Source organism: Mobula hypostoma, chromosome 11 (genome assembly GCF_963921235.1).
Source record: "Mobula hypostoma chromosome 11, sMobHyp1.1, whole genome shotgun sequence".
In the NCBI taxonomy this organism is placed as follows: Eukaryota; Metazoa; Chordata; class Chondrichthyes; order Myliobatiformes; family Myliobatidae; genus Mobula; species Mobula hypostoma.
The window spans coordinates 54,298,653-54,315,443 of NC_086107.1; the positions used below are offsets into that span (position 1 = coordinate 54,298,653).

The 16,791-nt window shown below is 37.6% G+C and overlaps 1 protein-coding gene across 4 annotated transcripts in view; it reads right to left on the bottom strand.

Moving 5' to 3' along the window:
• The window catches only part of LOC134353753 (galanin peptides-like), a 39,780-nt gene extending 23,619 nt beyond the window's left edge, over positions 1-16,161 (bottom strand). Inside the window, exons 1-6 of one of the 4 annotated variants that reach the window (XM_063062090.1) lie at positions 15,784-16,136; positions 15,591-15,671; positions 13,845-13,899; positions 10,159-10,245; positions 9,140-9,217; positions 6,521-6,823 (exon numbers count right to left, since the gene is read on the bottom strand). In XM_063062090.1, coding sequence (XP_062918160.1) covers positions 6,765-6,823; positions 9,140-9,217; positions 10,159-10,245; positions 13,845-13,899; positions 15,591-15,671; positions 15,784-15,789 — 366 coding nt within the window. In that variant the 5' untranslated portion in view covers positions 15,790-16,136 and the 3' untranslated portion in view covers positions 6,521-6,764. Of the gene's footprint in view, positions 1-6,520; positions 6,824-9,139; positions 9,218-10,158; positions 10,246-13,844; positions 13,900-15,590; positions 15,672-15,783 lie in introns of those variants that run through there. The other 3 variants (XM_063062089.1, XM_063062088.1, XM_063062091.1) reach the window with 3 other exon arrangements.
• Positions 16,162-16,791: the final 630 nt, after the last annotated feature.

Genomic DNA, 16,791 nt, shown 5'->3' on the forward strand with positions numbered 1-16,791 from the left:
ACCTACTTCCAAACACCCTAAACCTGTGTCTTCTTGTGGCAACCATTTCAGCCCTGGGAAAAAGCCTCTGACTATCCACATGATCAATGCCTCTCATCATCTTATATACCTCTATCAGGTCACCTCTCATCCTCCGTCGCTCCACGGACAAAAGGCCGAGTTCACTCAACCTATTCTCATAAGACATGCTCCCCAATCCAGGCAACATCCTTGTAAATCTCCTCTGCACCCTTTCTATAGTTTCCACATCCTTCCTGTAGTGAGGCCACCAGAACTGAGCACAGTACTCCAAGCGGGGTCTGACCAGGGTCCTATATAGCTGCAACATTACCTCTTGGCTCTTAACTCGATCCCACGATTGATGAAGGCCAATGCATCGTACACCTTCTTAATCACAGAGTCAACCCGCGCAGCAGCTTTGAGTGTCCTATGGACTCGGACCCCAAGATCCCTCTGATCCTCCACACTGCCAAGAGTCTTACAATTAACCCTATGTTATGCTGTTGAGATGAGGAATTCCTTTAGCCAGAGGGTGGTGAATCTGTGGAATTTAGATTCTTGATAAGTCAGGGCATGAAAGGTTACAGGGAGAAGGCAGGAGAATGGGGGTGAGAGGGAAATGTATTGGCCATGATGAAATAGCAGAGCAGACTTTGGCCCAAATGACCTATTCCTGCTCCTATGTCTTATGGAAATTATGACAAAGTTCAAGTCAAGTCAAGTCGCTTTTATTGTCATTTCAACCATAACTGTTGGTACAGTACACAGTAAAAACGAAACAACAATCCTCCAGAACCATGGTGTAATGTACTCAATTTAAGTGTGGACATGAATCAAGAATTTGTGATGAAATATACACAATGTGATTAATTAATTTGTCTGAATTTATGTTCATTTTCTGCATTTCTATATCACCCCATCTTAACCTGGTGTGTCTGATCATTCTGCCTGGTAACTCCAAGCTCAGACAAAATGTTCAGTTATCTTCGATGACTAGATACACCCCACATTCTCATTCAAACGAAATCAGTGTGTTCATAAGGACTTGCATTGGGCGTGATTTCAAAGCTTCCACTGTGTTCCCGCTCTCCGAAAGCAACGGTTTAATTGACATCTTGGCCTGCCGCTGCAGCACGAACCACCAAAGATAAAGATGTTCAAAGCTTCTCAGCGACTGTTCCTCGTCAAAGTAATTGAAATAATTTCATTTTTACTAACATTGTTGTTCGCTTGCTGCTGCTTGCATTCATTTTACCTGTTCCTTGGTCTTCCCATGCCCGACTAGCTGCCAGCACTGTCCTGCTGATCCTCCAGCCGCATGTTCCAAACGTTTGAGCCATCTTGAACCGAAATAATATCAAAGATGACATTGGTTGGGTCATTGTAGGGAATTATTCTGTGAAGATCAGAAACCAACCAAACCTTCGACCATGGACTTTCTCCAGTCACACTACACAGTAGGGTCAAAGTGCAGTGGCCATGCACGTCATTGAGTTGTGGGAGAAAAACATCGCACCTGGAGCCACAGGGAGCACACATAAGATTCACACACAGCACCTGAGGTCAGGCTCGAACCCAAACAGGAGGTATGGTGATGCAACTAATCAATTGTGCCACCGGCCTGCATTTCAGATTTTATTTCAGAAATGATAGATAGGTAGCTTATAAACAGGTAAAATAAAGAGAAAGCATAGACAGGTAAAGAATGAATTAGAATTCATCAGATTGAGGAGTACTGGGAGAAGAAATCACCGGATATATAAGAGTATCAAGGAAGAGGTGGTGAGTGGAAGTATGCAGATTTGGTATAGATGAAACAGAAAGATGGAAAATGAGAGAATGGAAGAAATTAATTGGGTGGAAGAGGAAAACGGTGATGGGGAAAACTTTAAAAACGTAGTTGGTGGGGCTTCAAAGAACAGCAGATTCAAAAAGTGTTATATAGGAGGGGGGAGAGTAATACCCGGATGCAAAGTCAGAAATATATAAACACAAATATTTTGTGAAGCTCTGCTAAAGCCATGTCATAATATCTAAAATATACAATGTATCTGCATTAATAGTATTTAGTATCAAATTGTATTGCTTTGTCTTTATTCCAGCATATCTATCAAAATGTTGGCAAAGAGGGAAGGGCTTTGCTTTCCTACTTTTAAAATGAAGTGTTATAGCACAGAAAGCATTCCAAGAAGGCTTTCAAGTGCCTGACTGTGGCTTCAGTGCACCATTTCCAATGCCCCAGAATTATAAACTATTGCCTTCTGTTTTGCAACAAGTAATTAGCTAAGAAATCAGTTAAAGTACCCATTGATCATTCATTTGCCTCATGTATTTTTATGTACTGGTTGACACAATGAAAATATCAATGGCAGAAAATAGATACGATTCATTGCCTCTTTTTTTGAGTCTGTGACTCTTTCATATTTCTTGAATTAGCATCTTGCATAACTTTCCACTTGTTTCCCATACTACTGAATAGAAAATATGTGTTTAGGTTGATTGTTTCATCATTCACCAGCTTCTGACATACCAGTTTTTGTTAAATCAACAAGGTTGTCTGGCTCACTGCAGAATCTGCCTTGTGATGGTCCTGAATGAACTGATTATGATATGATTTAATAGCATCTATGACAGCAGATTTGCATACACATCTATTTACTGTATCTTGATTTATTAAAACCATAAGATATGGGAGCAGAATTAGGCCATTTGGCCCATCTAGTCTACTCTGCAATTTCATCGTGGCTGATCCAATTTTCCTCTCAGTCCCAATCTCCTGCCTTTACCCCGTATCCCTTCATGCCCTGACCAATCAAGAATCTGTCAACCTCTACCTTAAATATACATAAAGACTTGGCCTCCACGTCTGCCTGTGGCAACGAATTTCTGGCTAAGGAAATTCATCCTGGAGTTTAAGTCCATTTCATAAGCAATTTGAAAAGTTGATCTTTAGCTGGGAGCCGTATGCAACGGCTTCGATGAAAGTCCGCTCCATGTTTTATGAGTGCCCAGACACGGACTTGGTTGACTCAATTAGATTTGTTGTTGTTTGCTTTAACAGTTAATATAGTTTTGGATTTAATATATATAGATTTACTTATTTTTTTCTTCGATTTGAGTTAATCTTTCGTTGGGAGTTGTTTGTTACGGTTTTGACGAAACTCCACTCCATGTTTTATGAGTGCTTAGACATGGATTTTATTGACTCACTTGGATCTGTTGTTTGCTTTAATAGTTAATGTAGTTTTGAATTTAACATATATATATATTTACTTATTTTTTCTTTGATTTGTAAGTCTTTAATATTAGTTGTAGTATACTGGTTGGCTGGATGTATCCTTTTTGTATGAATACATGCTTGTGTATTTTAAATGGATTTAAGATGGCCGTCGTTAATTCAGTCTTAACTATTCTTAGGCATAATATGAAAGTATTTGGAATCTGTTTACTTTATGTATTCTTTGTTATGTCTTTTTGGTGGTGGTAATGTGTTACTTTGTAAGCAGGGGCTGCTGTTTGGAGACGGGTTAAAGGTTATTAGAATAGCATGCTGTCCGCCTATTGGATGGTTTCTGGGTTTGCAGGGGAGGGAGGTGGATCTATTAGATTAGTTTTTTTTTGACTGGGCATGCCTGAGGGGTTTTTTTTGTCAATCATCTTGCTTTTCTTTCTGATTGAATCATGCTTCGCCCTTTCTTCGGATTTAGTTTGCGCCTGCGCATTGGTTTACTTTATAAAATTTTTAAATTAAATTTTAAATATGGATCTTAATAAAATTAATATAATATCTTGGAATTTAAACGGCATGAACCAACTTACTAAGTGCAGAAAGATTTTTAAGAAATTAAAAACACTTCATGTGGATATTATCTTTGTGCAGGAGACTCATGTCTGCAGGCGGGATGAAAATCGTTTTTTTTAATTTTGGAAGGGACCATTATTTCATTCTTTATCAGTAAATAAAATAAGAGGGGTATCTATTTTTATTAATTCTAAAATCCCTTTTGTTCATTTTAATACTGTTACTGATTTAGTTTAAACCATTTCAAAAAGGGTTGATAGCTATAATCTATAAACGGTTATTGAACTGACGAATGATATCTAATGAGAAAATTTAACGTGCTTGGGAATTGGAATTTCAAGAGTTATTTTCAGATAATCAATGGAGTAATATTTTTCATTTGGTTAATAACTCATCTATTTGTGCTCGTCATTCCTTGATACAGTTCAAGGTAGTGCATCGGGCCCATATGTCAAAGGATAAACTAGCGCTCATATTTTCCAGCATTGATCCTATTTGTGACAGATGTAATATTGAGGTGGCCACTTTAACTCATCTGTATTGGTCTTGTATAAAGCTAGATAACTCTTGGAGAGATGTTTTTAAAATGCTATCAAAAGCCTTGGATTTGGATTTACAACCTAATTTACTTACGGCAATTTTTGGGATTATCCCATCGGAAGCAGGAAATATTCCTGTTTCTGCTCAACGTATGATAGCTTTTTTGACCTTACTGGCTAGGACAGCCGTTTTATTGAAGTGGAAGGATTCTAATCCACCTACTGTCTTTTATTGGCTTTTCTCCATTATGTCCTGTTTAAGTTTAGAGAAAATAAGTCAGACGTTTGATACATCCTTTAAATTTGAGCAAATATGGCGACCTTTTATTTTATATTTTCATTTGATTTGATTTATTACTCTTCCTATTACTTTATATATTTTTTTGAAGTTTTAGATTTGATCAGAAAGTCTTTCCTTTTTTTCTTGGTTGTATTCTCCAAATGGACTGCCCAATCCTTTTTTTTTCTTTTTTTTTAGTGCAGTGGGTCTTTTTCCCTTCATTTTAAATTTAAAATTTTTCCCCTCTCTTTATGAATTGATGAGGAGAATTAGTTGTCATATCTTATATATTGCATATTTGTTTATTACTATGTATGATTATCATATCTATTTCATCTTTTGTTTATACTGTTGTTGATATATATATTTGAGATAATTCTCCCCTTGTCTGTATATATGTTTTCTCCAAATCAATAAAAAGATTATTAAAGAAAGAAATTCCTCCTCTTCTCTGTTCTAAAAGGACATTCCCTCTGTTCTGAGGCTGTGTCCTCTGGTCCTTAGCGCCTCTCCACACACACACTCTATCAAGGCTGTTCACCATTCGATAGGTTTCAATTAGTTAAATTGAGTTAAGTTAAATTGGTTAAATTTCCTGGTATACTTGTTCTTATTTTATTACAGATGTTAGCACTATCTTAAAATGTTGACTCCTACTAAATTGCAGCCTGAAACTAGCTATTTCCAATCTACAAAACTTCCTCACATTCCACTCAAAATAAGATAAGATTTCATATGAAACTGAGGCTTTATACCTTGGATCAGTTCAAAAACATGGATTATTGATAGTCCAGCTTTGTCAATGAAGACATGTTTGTGATTTTTCTGTCTGAAATCTGTGAGCATACTAATTTGGGATGGAATTTTCTTTATGGATATTAAGTCAGGACACCAAAATCTATCATTAATGACAATTTGAATTTCAGGAAGCATTATTAGAAGCCCATAAGACTTCCTGGTATATCACATGGCCTATTAAAATCAAAGAGCTTGAAATATCTAGGTGTCTTAGCATAAGATTTGTGGCTGCCTGCAAGAAGGTGAATCTTAAGGTTGTATATAGTAGACATACTTTAATAATAAATGTACTTTGAACTTAAACTAATATTTAACTCATTCTAAACGTTCAGTGGCCACTTCGTTAGGTACAGAAGGTGAACCCGGTGTAGTCTTCTGCTGCAGGAGCCCATCAGCTTCAATGTTCGACGTGTTGCATGTTCAGAGATGCTTCTTTGCGCAGCAGTGTTGCAATATGTGACCAGCCTAGTCATTCTCCCCTGAGCTCTCTCATTAACAAGGCATTTTAGCCCACAGAACAGCTGCTCACCTGATGTTTTTTGTTTTTTTAACAGAGATATATTGTCATTCAGATTATGAAGCTTGCCTTTTAACCAAATATATTCTATGCTATTCCTGAACAAACTAGCAGAATCAATGTGATTTACCCTTATTTGATTGTTACATTTTTAATACTATTCTAGTCACTTTGATATGTTTATGGCTCTAACTTCTGTTAAAAATTAAATACCTACTGTAATGTAAAATATGCATTGGTATTATTTAGTTTAGTAGGGTATTAGGAAGATAAATATGAAAAATAACTATTTGCTAACTCTTGCAACACACTCAAAAATGCTGGAGGAACTGAGCAGGCTAGGTAACATCTATGGCCCGAAACGTGGACTCTACCTTTTTTCCCCCCCACAGATGCTGCCTGGCCTGCTGAGTTCCTCCAGCATTTTGTATGTGTTGCTTGGATTTCCAGCATCTGCAGATTTTCTCTTGTTTGTGAGTTACTAACTCTTCTTGGGGCTGGAAGTGTGTTCTTGAATCAATGTCATTCGTTACTATTACTTCAGTACTGTTGTTGCACAGCAAGATTTGTGTCATGTGGAAAAAATCCAAAGCTATTCAAAAGTTGCAGTTGCTAATTTTATTTGTCTAGACATTTTCCCAGTGAGGAAACAAAGAATTGCACTAAAAAGTATTGGTATTGAGAGCAAAGCAACAAAAGTAATACAAATTAATATTTCCAAACACCTAATTACAGTTTATCTTAAAGTGTCATGAATAACATTTGATTTGTCCAAGTTGCAGATGTTAATCCAAAGCTGTCACTTTCCAGAAAGTCGGCCCTAATAGATTATGACTGGCCAAGTTCAGATGGAAACAATGATGGCAAGTTGTCAAGCGCACCCATTTCTGAAACAAATAATATGTTCATGGGTCAAGCTCACACAATGGACTAATGTTTGGAAGCTGTGTTTATTGCAGTTACTCCCAAGGGACATACATTGACTTCAGTTCTTTACACTAATTTTTTCCAGCTTTGTTTAAACTCAATTGAGCTGTTCATCACAGAACAATGGAACATTTAAAAATTCTAGTGCCCAGTGTAATTTCAAGTTCAATTACAGGACTTGTGGTAACTTAATTTGTTTTCAGAGTAATGCTCCCTTTACATGTTGCAATATAAAAAAATCCCTTCAGCATCATCCAAACCAGATATTACTTTCTTCTGACCGAAATAAATAAATTATTCTCTCCTCTGTTGAACTGAGATTTTTATTAAGCTGCTCATCTTTAACTAAAGTAGCTGGTTTGAGTGTAACTAATCAATTGTGCAGAAGAATCCAATAACAAGAGACCAGGCTAATATTTTTCTTTTGCCACTGAATCAAATTCAGCCTCTTGTTTTTACTCAGCTGATATCCTAAATCAGTCCTCCATTTTTTTTTAAAGTCACAAACAAGTGCTTTTATCAGTTTGTTTTTCAATTTTGGAGCTGATTGGTCTCAACAAAACTCAAATTGTCATCCGTAGGCAGACAGGTAATAATGCTTGATAGTACCATTGATAACATTTTCCATTTTTCAGGGGGATTGAGAGGTGATTGGGTAATTAATTGGTCTCAGTTTTTCCTTTTTAAACAGAACATACTTAAGACAATTTCCCACATTGTTCATCAGATGATCATGTTATAACAATAGTGGAATAGCTTCATTATTGGTGTGGCTAATTCTGGAAAATGTCTTCAGTACTATCGCCCGGAATCTGTATGATTTCATGGCCTTCTAAATACCTAGTGTTTTTTTTTGGTAATTTCTTGACATCACTGACAGGAGCTGACTTGGCTGAATAGTGCTCCTCAGATGGAAGTATCAGGAGGGACGATGGATCATCCACTCAGCACTTCTGGCTCAACATACAATCAGTGGCCACTTTATTAGGTACACCCGTTCACCTGCTTGATACAGAATCATATGCTAGCTAATCAGCCAATCACATGGCAGCAACTAAATATGTATAAGCGTTCAGACATCGTCAAGAGGTTCAGTTGTTGTTCAGACGAAATATCAGAATGGTGAAGAAATGGGATCTAAACGTCTTTTACCGTGGTATGATGTTGGTGCCAGACAGGGTAGTTTGAGTATCTTAGAAATTGCTATTTTGCTGGGATTTTCATGCATAACAATCTCTAGTATTTGCAGAGAATGGTGCAAATAAATAAATAAATAAATAAATAAATAAATCCAGAGAGCAGCAGTTCCGTGGACAAAACCTGTTGTTAACGAGAGAGGTCACAGGAGAACGGCCAGACTGGTTTAAGTTGATAGGAAGGTGACAGTAACTCAAATAACCATGCATTACAACAGGGGTGTGCAGAAGAGCATTTCTGAATGCACATGTTGAACCTTAAAGTGGATGGGCTACAGCAGCAAACACCACACTGGGTTCCACTCTCACAATTGATAAAGTAGCTACTGCGTATTGTTAAAAATGCTTTAGCAACTGCACGTCGGGCCCTTCCATTTTTTTTGAGGACGGGAATGCTTTTAAATAATGTGTGCTATTCAGCTTCTAGTAGTTTGCATTAATTCAAGTAGTAAGAAATATGAACCTCAATGACTTTTGACATAAATAAGCATGATAAGCTTCTGATCTGAAACCTGGCTCATTTGCTTATACACCTATAATCAATGAGATTCACAGTTATCAATTCCAGTTAGTTCTACTTAAGATCCATGTGTTTATCTGCAATTCTTCCCCAGAAATTATCCAAACACTGTATTCACCAATGGTGAAGTAACTCTTCACTTTAACTGATTTCTAATTCATTACCTAATAATTCATCTTGCTTGAACAGTTCATGGAATTGGAAATCGTGTTCATCATCTTTTGATTCAGATATTTTCTGCAACACGTTTATGTTCACTTTTGCTGAATTGCTTTTTTAAAATGTGATTAAATATAATTAAATAATTTGCCAGGAGAAAACTACAGAAATCTAGGAAGTATCTAAGAAGAGTTAACTAGGAATTTCTTTTTATTCTATACAGTAATTGTATATCACCCAAAGGGTCAACTGGTTTGATCTGTTGTGGCACTATCTCTGAATAAGGTGGTGACAATTCACCAAACAGTTTCTTCAGTCAATGAAATCATGTCATATTGTTTCCCCTACCTTTGTTCTATATCCTTCTAAATTAACTATATTTCCAATGTAAAATATCTTACCTTTTAGGTGCAAGTACACGAGAAATTCAGTGACTATATCAGCAGCAGTTTCATCAGTGACAGTTTCTACTAAGTTACCTAGAAAACGTTTGTGAAGATTTGTTTAGTCTATAAATATTCTTTCATAATTTTTTCAGCAAAATGAGAAATAGAACATACAATAATTAAAAACATGAGTGTGCTGAGTAAGGACACGTTTTTCCTGATATTTATCCACTTTTGTCTACAATCCCCATAATCTCTTGATATTTCTTATCTTCCGAAAGGCTACCAATCTCACCTTGAATACATTCAACCACAGAGTATTCAAAACTCTTGTCAGAAAATTTAAAAGATTGACCATCTTTGTGGAGAATCAAGGAACTTGACCCCTGTTCCAATAACAAATAAAGAAACAGCCTCTCAAAATTTACTGTTAATCTTACCCAGAATTTATGTCACAGAAAGTACCTCATACTTCTCAATGAGTGAGCACAGGTCAATTTTATTCATTCCCCCATAAAAGGACAATTCCCTTTTCTCAGGATCCAATCTTTTAAACCTAAGGTGTACTGATTCCAAGATTAACATTAAATATGAAGGCTGAAATTGCAAACAGTCTTCCAGATATGAAGCATATTTCATCAGAACAAATGATCCTAGATTAGAATAATGAGTCAGCTGCAATGTAGATAACCCCAATATATCCAGTATTAAAGCAACGACATTGGCACATCGTTATTGATTATCAATTTAATACTCAATCATCAACTGTGTGTTTGGCACTTTAACACTTTAAATGCAGTCTTTTCCACTGGTGGAAAAAAAATTTGTTTGCTAAAGGTCATGATTCAAAAACAAATATTGTAATAGATTAACTTCAGTTTAATAAAAATGTTAGAAATTGCTGAAATATTGAAAATACTGCTTCTATTTCAGACAATTTACCTGCTACCATTTATTCCATTACCTCCACCAGGTATAGACTATGAACATATTAAGATGATGAGTAAGATCAATTAAGAAATTTAACTTTGTACCAGATTTAATGTTGTCTTCGAATCGCAGGTCACGTTTACCAGCAAGGCCGGACTTTTCATTTAAGAGTCGATAATTAGCCAAGGCCTCTGTGAGCAAAAAAATTTACCATGTGAAATAGAAAAAATATATTCACTCAAATTGTCCCTCTACAACAAAAAAATAGCAATAAAGTTCAAGTCTAAATTGTTATAGCAATTGAATTTTCCAAAATTATGGTGCTTATTTTCTAAACTGTAAGCAAGCCACATTAAACCGGCTAATTGCTCACAAGGACATTCTACCATACAGCTTCCCACTCTCTTTCATTTACTTGTGTATTTTTAAGTAATGCTCAGGATTTTATGTGGAAGTGAATTTTATCCAAAATCCAATCGCCAAAATGTGACTGAGTATTTGGTACGTGCAAAGTGTACTTCCAGATATTCAGTCTGGAAGAAAGGATATGTATGGAGGCCATCAAACATATCTGAAATCACTCAGTATATGGTACAGCCTTTCATTTGTTGAGACAGAACTTAATCTCTAGTTGAGCTTTCTTTAAAAGTTGGTTCATGGTCCCAGACCTGCCTGCTAACTGTAGTTAATAGCAAGTCTAACTAAATCACCAATCTTCCTCAAAGTACAGTTATTTTCCTCTTATATTAGTAATCACCCAGCCCCTTCATACCAAAATCCTCAATCTCATGGATCTCTCCCCGACTCTTCTCAACCCCAGCCAGTCCTTTCTTGAAACTGTACCACCCACTTCCATAAAACCTGACTCCAATCCTCTGTCCACACACAACCCCTTAATCCTCTGCCAGCACTCTGCTCTTCCCCAAACTCTAGTTTCGATAGTTTGTGAAAGCTTCCAGGTTTTTAAAACTTTGGACTGATGTGAGCATTATTTTTTTCTTGATGTTCACATCAGACCAAAAAATAATTGCTCACAACACAGATCTGTTTTAAGTAGATTAACTGTCTCTTTCCACAGATGTTGCTTGACCAACTAAGTGTGTCTAGAATTTCCTGTTTTTATATCTACAGTAAGTGTCTGTACCCTATGGAACTTCAGCTCAGAGTTGCTAACTGGAGACAGATTTGCGGATTAAGCAGGATGCTGAAAAAGTCATTTGCAAATATGATTAGGAGGAGGAAAAATGGTTTCATAAAAGAGAAAGTAGTGTTTGACAAATCTGGTTAAGATTTTGAGATGTAACTAACATGTTTAAGGTGAACTTGTGGACAGAATAGCTCCAGATTAGTTGACAAGGTACAACAAAATGGAAAACAAATAAAATTGCAGATTCTGGAACGTGAACCGAAATGCTGGAAGAACTCAGCCAGACAAGCAGTGTCTGCAGAAGAGGAAATCAGTCAATGTGTAGTATCAGCAACCCAACCACAGGTGAAAGCAGAAGGCTTACAACTTTCAAAACAGTTGAGGGTGAAGGTGAGGATGGCAAGAGTGAGGTACAAGATAAAAACCTAGAGAAATTAAGGCAGATCAAATTATAAGGAACATGACGACTAACCATTAGCAAGATCAAAAGAAATAAGGCAAGAAAGTGATAGAAAGGTGACGATGGGAAGAGATGAGAAAGGAGTCTCATTCAACTGTTAGAAGTTGGAACAATCAGTGCTCATTCCAGAGGGTTGCAAAGTGCAAACACAACATGTTGATGTTCTCAGTTATGTTGAGTTGGAATCGGACTGGAATTGAGAATTAAGGTGGCATGTAACAGCAAGCTCAGGATGTTGCTTGTCTGGCTCAGTTCTTCCCGGATTTCTATTTTTGCAAGAGGTACCACAATAGGTTGCTACATTAGGGTTCGCGGGGTCAGGGATGAAGAACAGAAAACAACGCATGAACAAATAAGTCGTTTTCAGTTTGGCAGATCATAAATACGAGATTTTTGCAGATGTTGGAAATCCAGAGCAACGCACATAAAATGTTGGAGGAACTCAGCGAAATCAGACAGCATCGATGGAAATAGTTGACATTTTGAGCCGAGACCCTTCATCAGGACTGGATAGGAAGTGCAAAGAAGTCAGAATAAGAAGGTGGGGGGGGGGAGGAGTACAAGTTAGAAGGTGATAGGTGAAGCTAGTTGGGTGGGGGGGGGGCAGAGGAATGAAGTAAGAAGCTAGAAGATGATAGGTGGAAAAGGTAAAGAGCTTGAGTAGAAGGAATCTGACAGGAGAGGAGAGTGTACGGGGGGGGGAAGGGTGTTGATGGGATGAAATAGGTAAGTAAGGAGAAAAGGGGCACAGAGTGGAAAATTGAGGAAGAGGGGGAAAAATACCAGAAATTGGAGACAACAATGTTCATGCCAACAGGTTGGAGGCTACCCAGATGGAATATGAGATATTACTCCAATCTGCAAGTGGCTTCATCACAGCAGCAGAGGAGCCCATGGGTCAATATGTTGAAATGAGATTGGAATTAAAATGGTTGGCCACTGAGAAATCCTGCCTTTTGCAGCTGGAGTGAAGGTTGCTCAGCAAAGCAGTCCCACAATCTACATTAGGTCTCATCAGTGCAGAGGAGGGGGCATCAGGAGCATTAGACATAGTAGATGACCCCAACAAATTCGCAGATGAAATGTTGCCTCACCTGGAAGGACTTCCTGGGTCCTGAATGGAGGTGAGGGAGGATGTGAATGGGCAGTTGTAGCAATGTTTATGCTTGCAGGGCTAAGTACCAGGAGGAAGATTGCTGGACAGGGACGAATGTACAAGGGAATCACAGAGGGAGCAATCTCCGCAGAAAGCAGAGTGTGGTGGAGAGGTAAAGATGTGTTTGGGGGTAGGTTTCTATTGAAGATTTATGGTGAATTGGTCCTAGATTTAGTTGAGGGGTACAGAGGTAGGTGTGAATGTAAGGTGCAAGGAGAAAACAAGAAAAACATGAGAAATGTGAGATTTTGATTTTGTGGGAAGAATGGATAAAGTATTTCTTAAATAATGGGAAACAGTAGATATTGGTGTGCTGGTTTAGAAAGTAAGCATGGAGGGACACCAAAATATCAGGAAGCCAAGTGGTGTGTTCATTTTCACTACAAGGCGATTGGCACAAAAACCAAGGAAACAAACTTCATTTGAAGTTTTGGTCTCTGTGCCCAAGGACAGATATTCTTGTTCTGGAAACAGGTTCACAGCAAATATGGTGCAGAAGGAAACTGTATCCACCCTAGTGATTAAGGTATTAGAACTCTTTGCCTGAAAGAGCTTATATTAAGTTTCATCACATATAAATGTACTTGGATGTGTACTTGAAAATGGTTGATCCCCATATAATATAGCACAAGTTATAAACAGCTAAAGACTGGGGTTTATGAAACCTGATTGGCAGCAGCCTTCCAGGCACAAAACACTCATCAGTATCCATAATCATTGCTTCAACGCACTAAGCTACTTCCTTGACTCCCTTTTGACCAACTTGTTCATGTGTAACCATGACAGAAGACTTGCTAATATCCATGCAGATTACTTGAAATAAACTGCCATCATCAACCTGCCTTAGTCAGCTTCTCCAGAAATTCAGGTAGGTAGAACTGTAGTTTGCAAGAATTAGCTGAAGGTAAAATTACCAAGTTGTTTCATTGACAGAGTACATTACTACTCAAGAGAGAGTACAACTACTGACATTTCTCAAGCAAGTAGTAATTGATGAGTGTTTGTACTATTTGCATAAAATACTCACCTGGTCCTAGTAGGTATCCTGCACTGTTTATTGTCCAACCCCTTTTTTCTTTTGCCTGTTGAAGAAATATTTAGATATTATCTTCAGTGGTTTTCAGTGCACCTAAATAATAAATACCAAATATACTGCTATTTACAAAATTAAGCATCAGCCATTGAAAACAGGAAAGCTAATAATGCTTTAAAAACTGAAGGCAAAGTCCGATACAGAATCAAACTTCCTGCAGAGGAAGAATAGAAGGCCGAATTCTTGGGATCAACCCCCCATTTCTGAACTAGCAGCCACCATTCTCACCTAACCTCGCCTGCAGATAATTGCTGAGAACCAACAGAGCTAACTCACTGCCTCCAGAAAAGATAGCAAGGAGAACCATTAGGTGGTGTAGGGCAAAGCTCTTGGCCCCAGAAATCACTAACAAGCTTTGTAATTTAAATGTTTTTAAATGTTTCTGATACTTGCAGGATAAATATCCCACCTAAAGCAAATGAAATTGCTTTACTCAAAAACGTTAGCTCTTTTCTCTTTGCACAGAATCTGCTTGACCTGAGTGCCTTCAGAATTTCATGCTGATTTACCCAGTTACTTAGACAAATCCTGATTTGATCCATTTTTTTGATCAGATGATTAGAAATAAATAGACATAACGGTTTGATGATGTTGGTGCTATTTTAATGAAAATAAAGAAGATTCTTGACTTTTCTTGCCAAATGAATACATTGAGGATTTGAAAACAGAAATATTTTATGATTAATTTTTACTACTACATTATGGTAGAAGGAGCAAGAGTGCTTCTCCAGATGCTGAAATGTGCTTTGAACATCCTTGTTCATGTCTGTTCCAATACTTTACCAGAAACAACCATATTGCCGGTGAGCCATCTTTTAATGTTTGAATGTGGCTCACACTTACCTGAACCTCAGTTCCAGGTTACTGGCCCACTGGCAATTTCACCTGTTTGGGAGACTATCACATAGGTTTTATCTTTATTCCACCAACAGTTTAAATTGGTGGTGGTGGTGGTGGGGGAAGAGTCCTCAAGAAGGGCCTTGGTTAAAACACCAACTATTTATTCCTCTCCATAGATACTGCCTGACCTGCTGAAGTCCTCCAGCATTTTATATGCGTTACTCTGGATTTCCAGCACCCGCAGAATCTCTCGTGCTAACAATTAAAATTGTCAGGTTTTCATGTTGGGTGCATTGCAATGCTTTCCAGTCACTACCTTCCTCAATCCCAGTTTCAATGAAGATACTCACATTACCTATGTAAAGTGATGTACCAAAAATGTTGGAGTAAAAAGAATATTGTTTTGTACACCATATTTATAGTCATAATAGTGAAATTTAGGAATAATTGTGGAGTCAAATTAGAAAGAGATCATTGATATTTTAATTCTGAATTTCAATATACCCTTAATAAACCAACCAATTTTACAATAACTCTTTTGTTACATTTCTCATAGAAAGGTGACATTTGAGTTAGCCTTTCTTCCCCGAGATCTTGAGAAGTCTGTTTCATTCCACCACAGCAGATCCAAAGCTTCCACTCCAACATTATAATATTTCAAACAATTGTCCCTTGGAGTTCGTTAGTCATAGGTTTCTTGTTTTTTTTCCCCCGTAACCTTACATATTATGGGGAGACGCTTTTAAATAGGCAGCTTTACGTTGATTCACGTAAACCCTGACGAAATGCACTGAAATAGGGGAGCACTGAAAATAGAAACTAGGAATGTAAAGAACTCACGGAGAGAACAAGCCCAAATGAATGAGAGACGGCGACGCACAGAACGAGGGACGCGCACAGAAGGCTGGCGGAGCTCGGCATCTGAAAGCGGAGAGTGGATTAAAACATCAAGATTCCTCAGAAAAAATTCGGGAGAGATAACAGAAACCGAACTAAACGGAAAATGATTATCTTTTGACTGTTGTCATCTTACCTTCATTTGGTCGTCGTATGTTTTCCTTCCGGACTCAGTGACTTGAATCCGTTTAGTGACTGAACCCCGAGAGTTACCAAACTAGCACAGCTGGCTTTCGATTGCAATAGGAACTACCCTAACACCGAAGTTCTCCGAAAGATTGGAGTAAGCGACGTACTTTATACGGGAAGCAAAAAGCATCATCAAGCCCTCGTCCGCGTCACGAGTTGTATTTACTCTGTATGTCACCCCATTAGACCCAAAATTACACCTATTAAATTAAGTATACTTTTAGGTAATTTTCTGCAGATGGGCACGAATCACATAATTACATTTGATGAGTACACTGTCTCGAAGGCTGATTGCACAAAGCGCAAATTGCCTACCCTGCATTGACAACGAACTACGGGTCAAATCAAACAGAAGGACATGTATTTAGATATTTTTTGGTTTCCCGAAGTTTTATGTTTTTCGTGCCTGACAGGATTACTTTCTAAATTACAAGTTAATAAATTGCGAACACATACCTATATCAGGATTAGGTATCAAAATATGTCTTTACTTCCCACCCCCGGACTAATAAAACAGTAAAACAGATCAAACCCCTTTCGACTTCAGGCAAAAAGAACAATTTAAAACCAGATGGATTTTTGTTGCAAATCATTTTCAAAGAGGAAACGCTAGCCGCCAGATTAAATGGATTACAGTGCGCTGATCCACATAAGGTTTTTTGAATTTGGAATATTTTCATTTGATGGCAGGTTGCACTTTAAAAACAACGTATCGAGTCCAAGATTACACATTATGAACTTAATAATATTGGTTTGATAGAAAGACGTGAGGGAACTAAATTCTTGGAAGGCCCAGGTCATTGTCACCAGTCCTTTCCTTTCTCATAACAGTATTCTGCTTAGGTAGTCCACGACCCAATGGCGTTACTGTTGAATTTTCCAGTTTTAGGTAACCATCCCCTCCGGTGGATTGTCTGCCCCTTTTATATCACGCTTCCTTTTACTAAAATGCAAA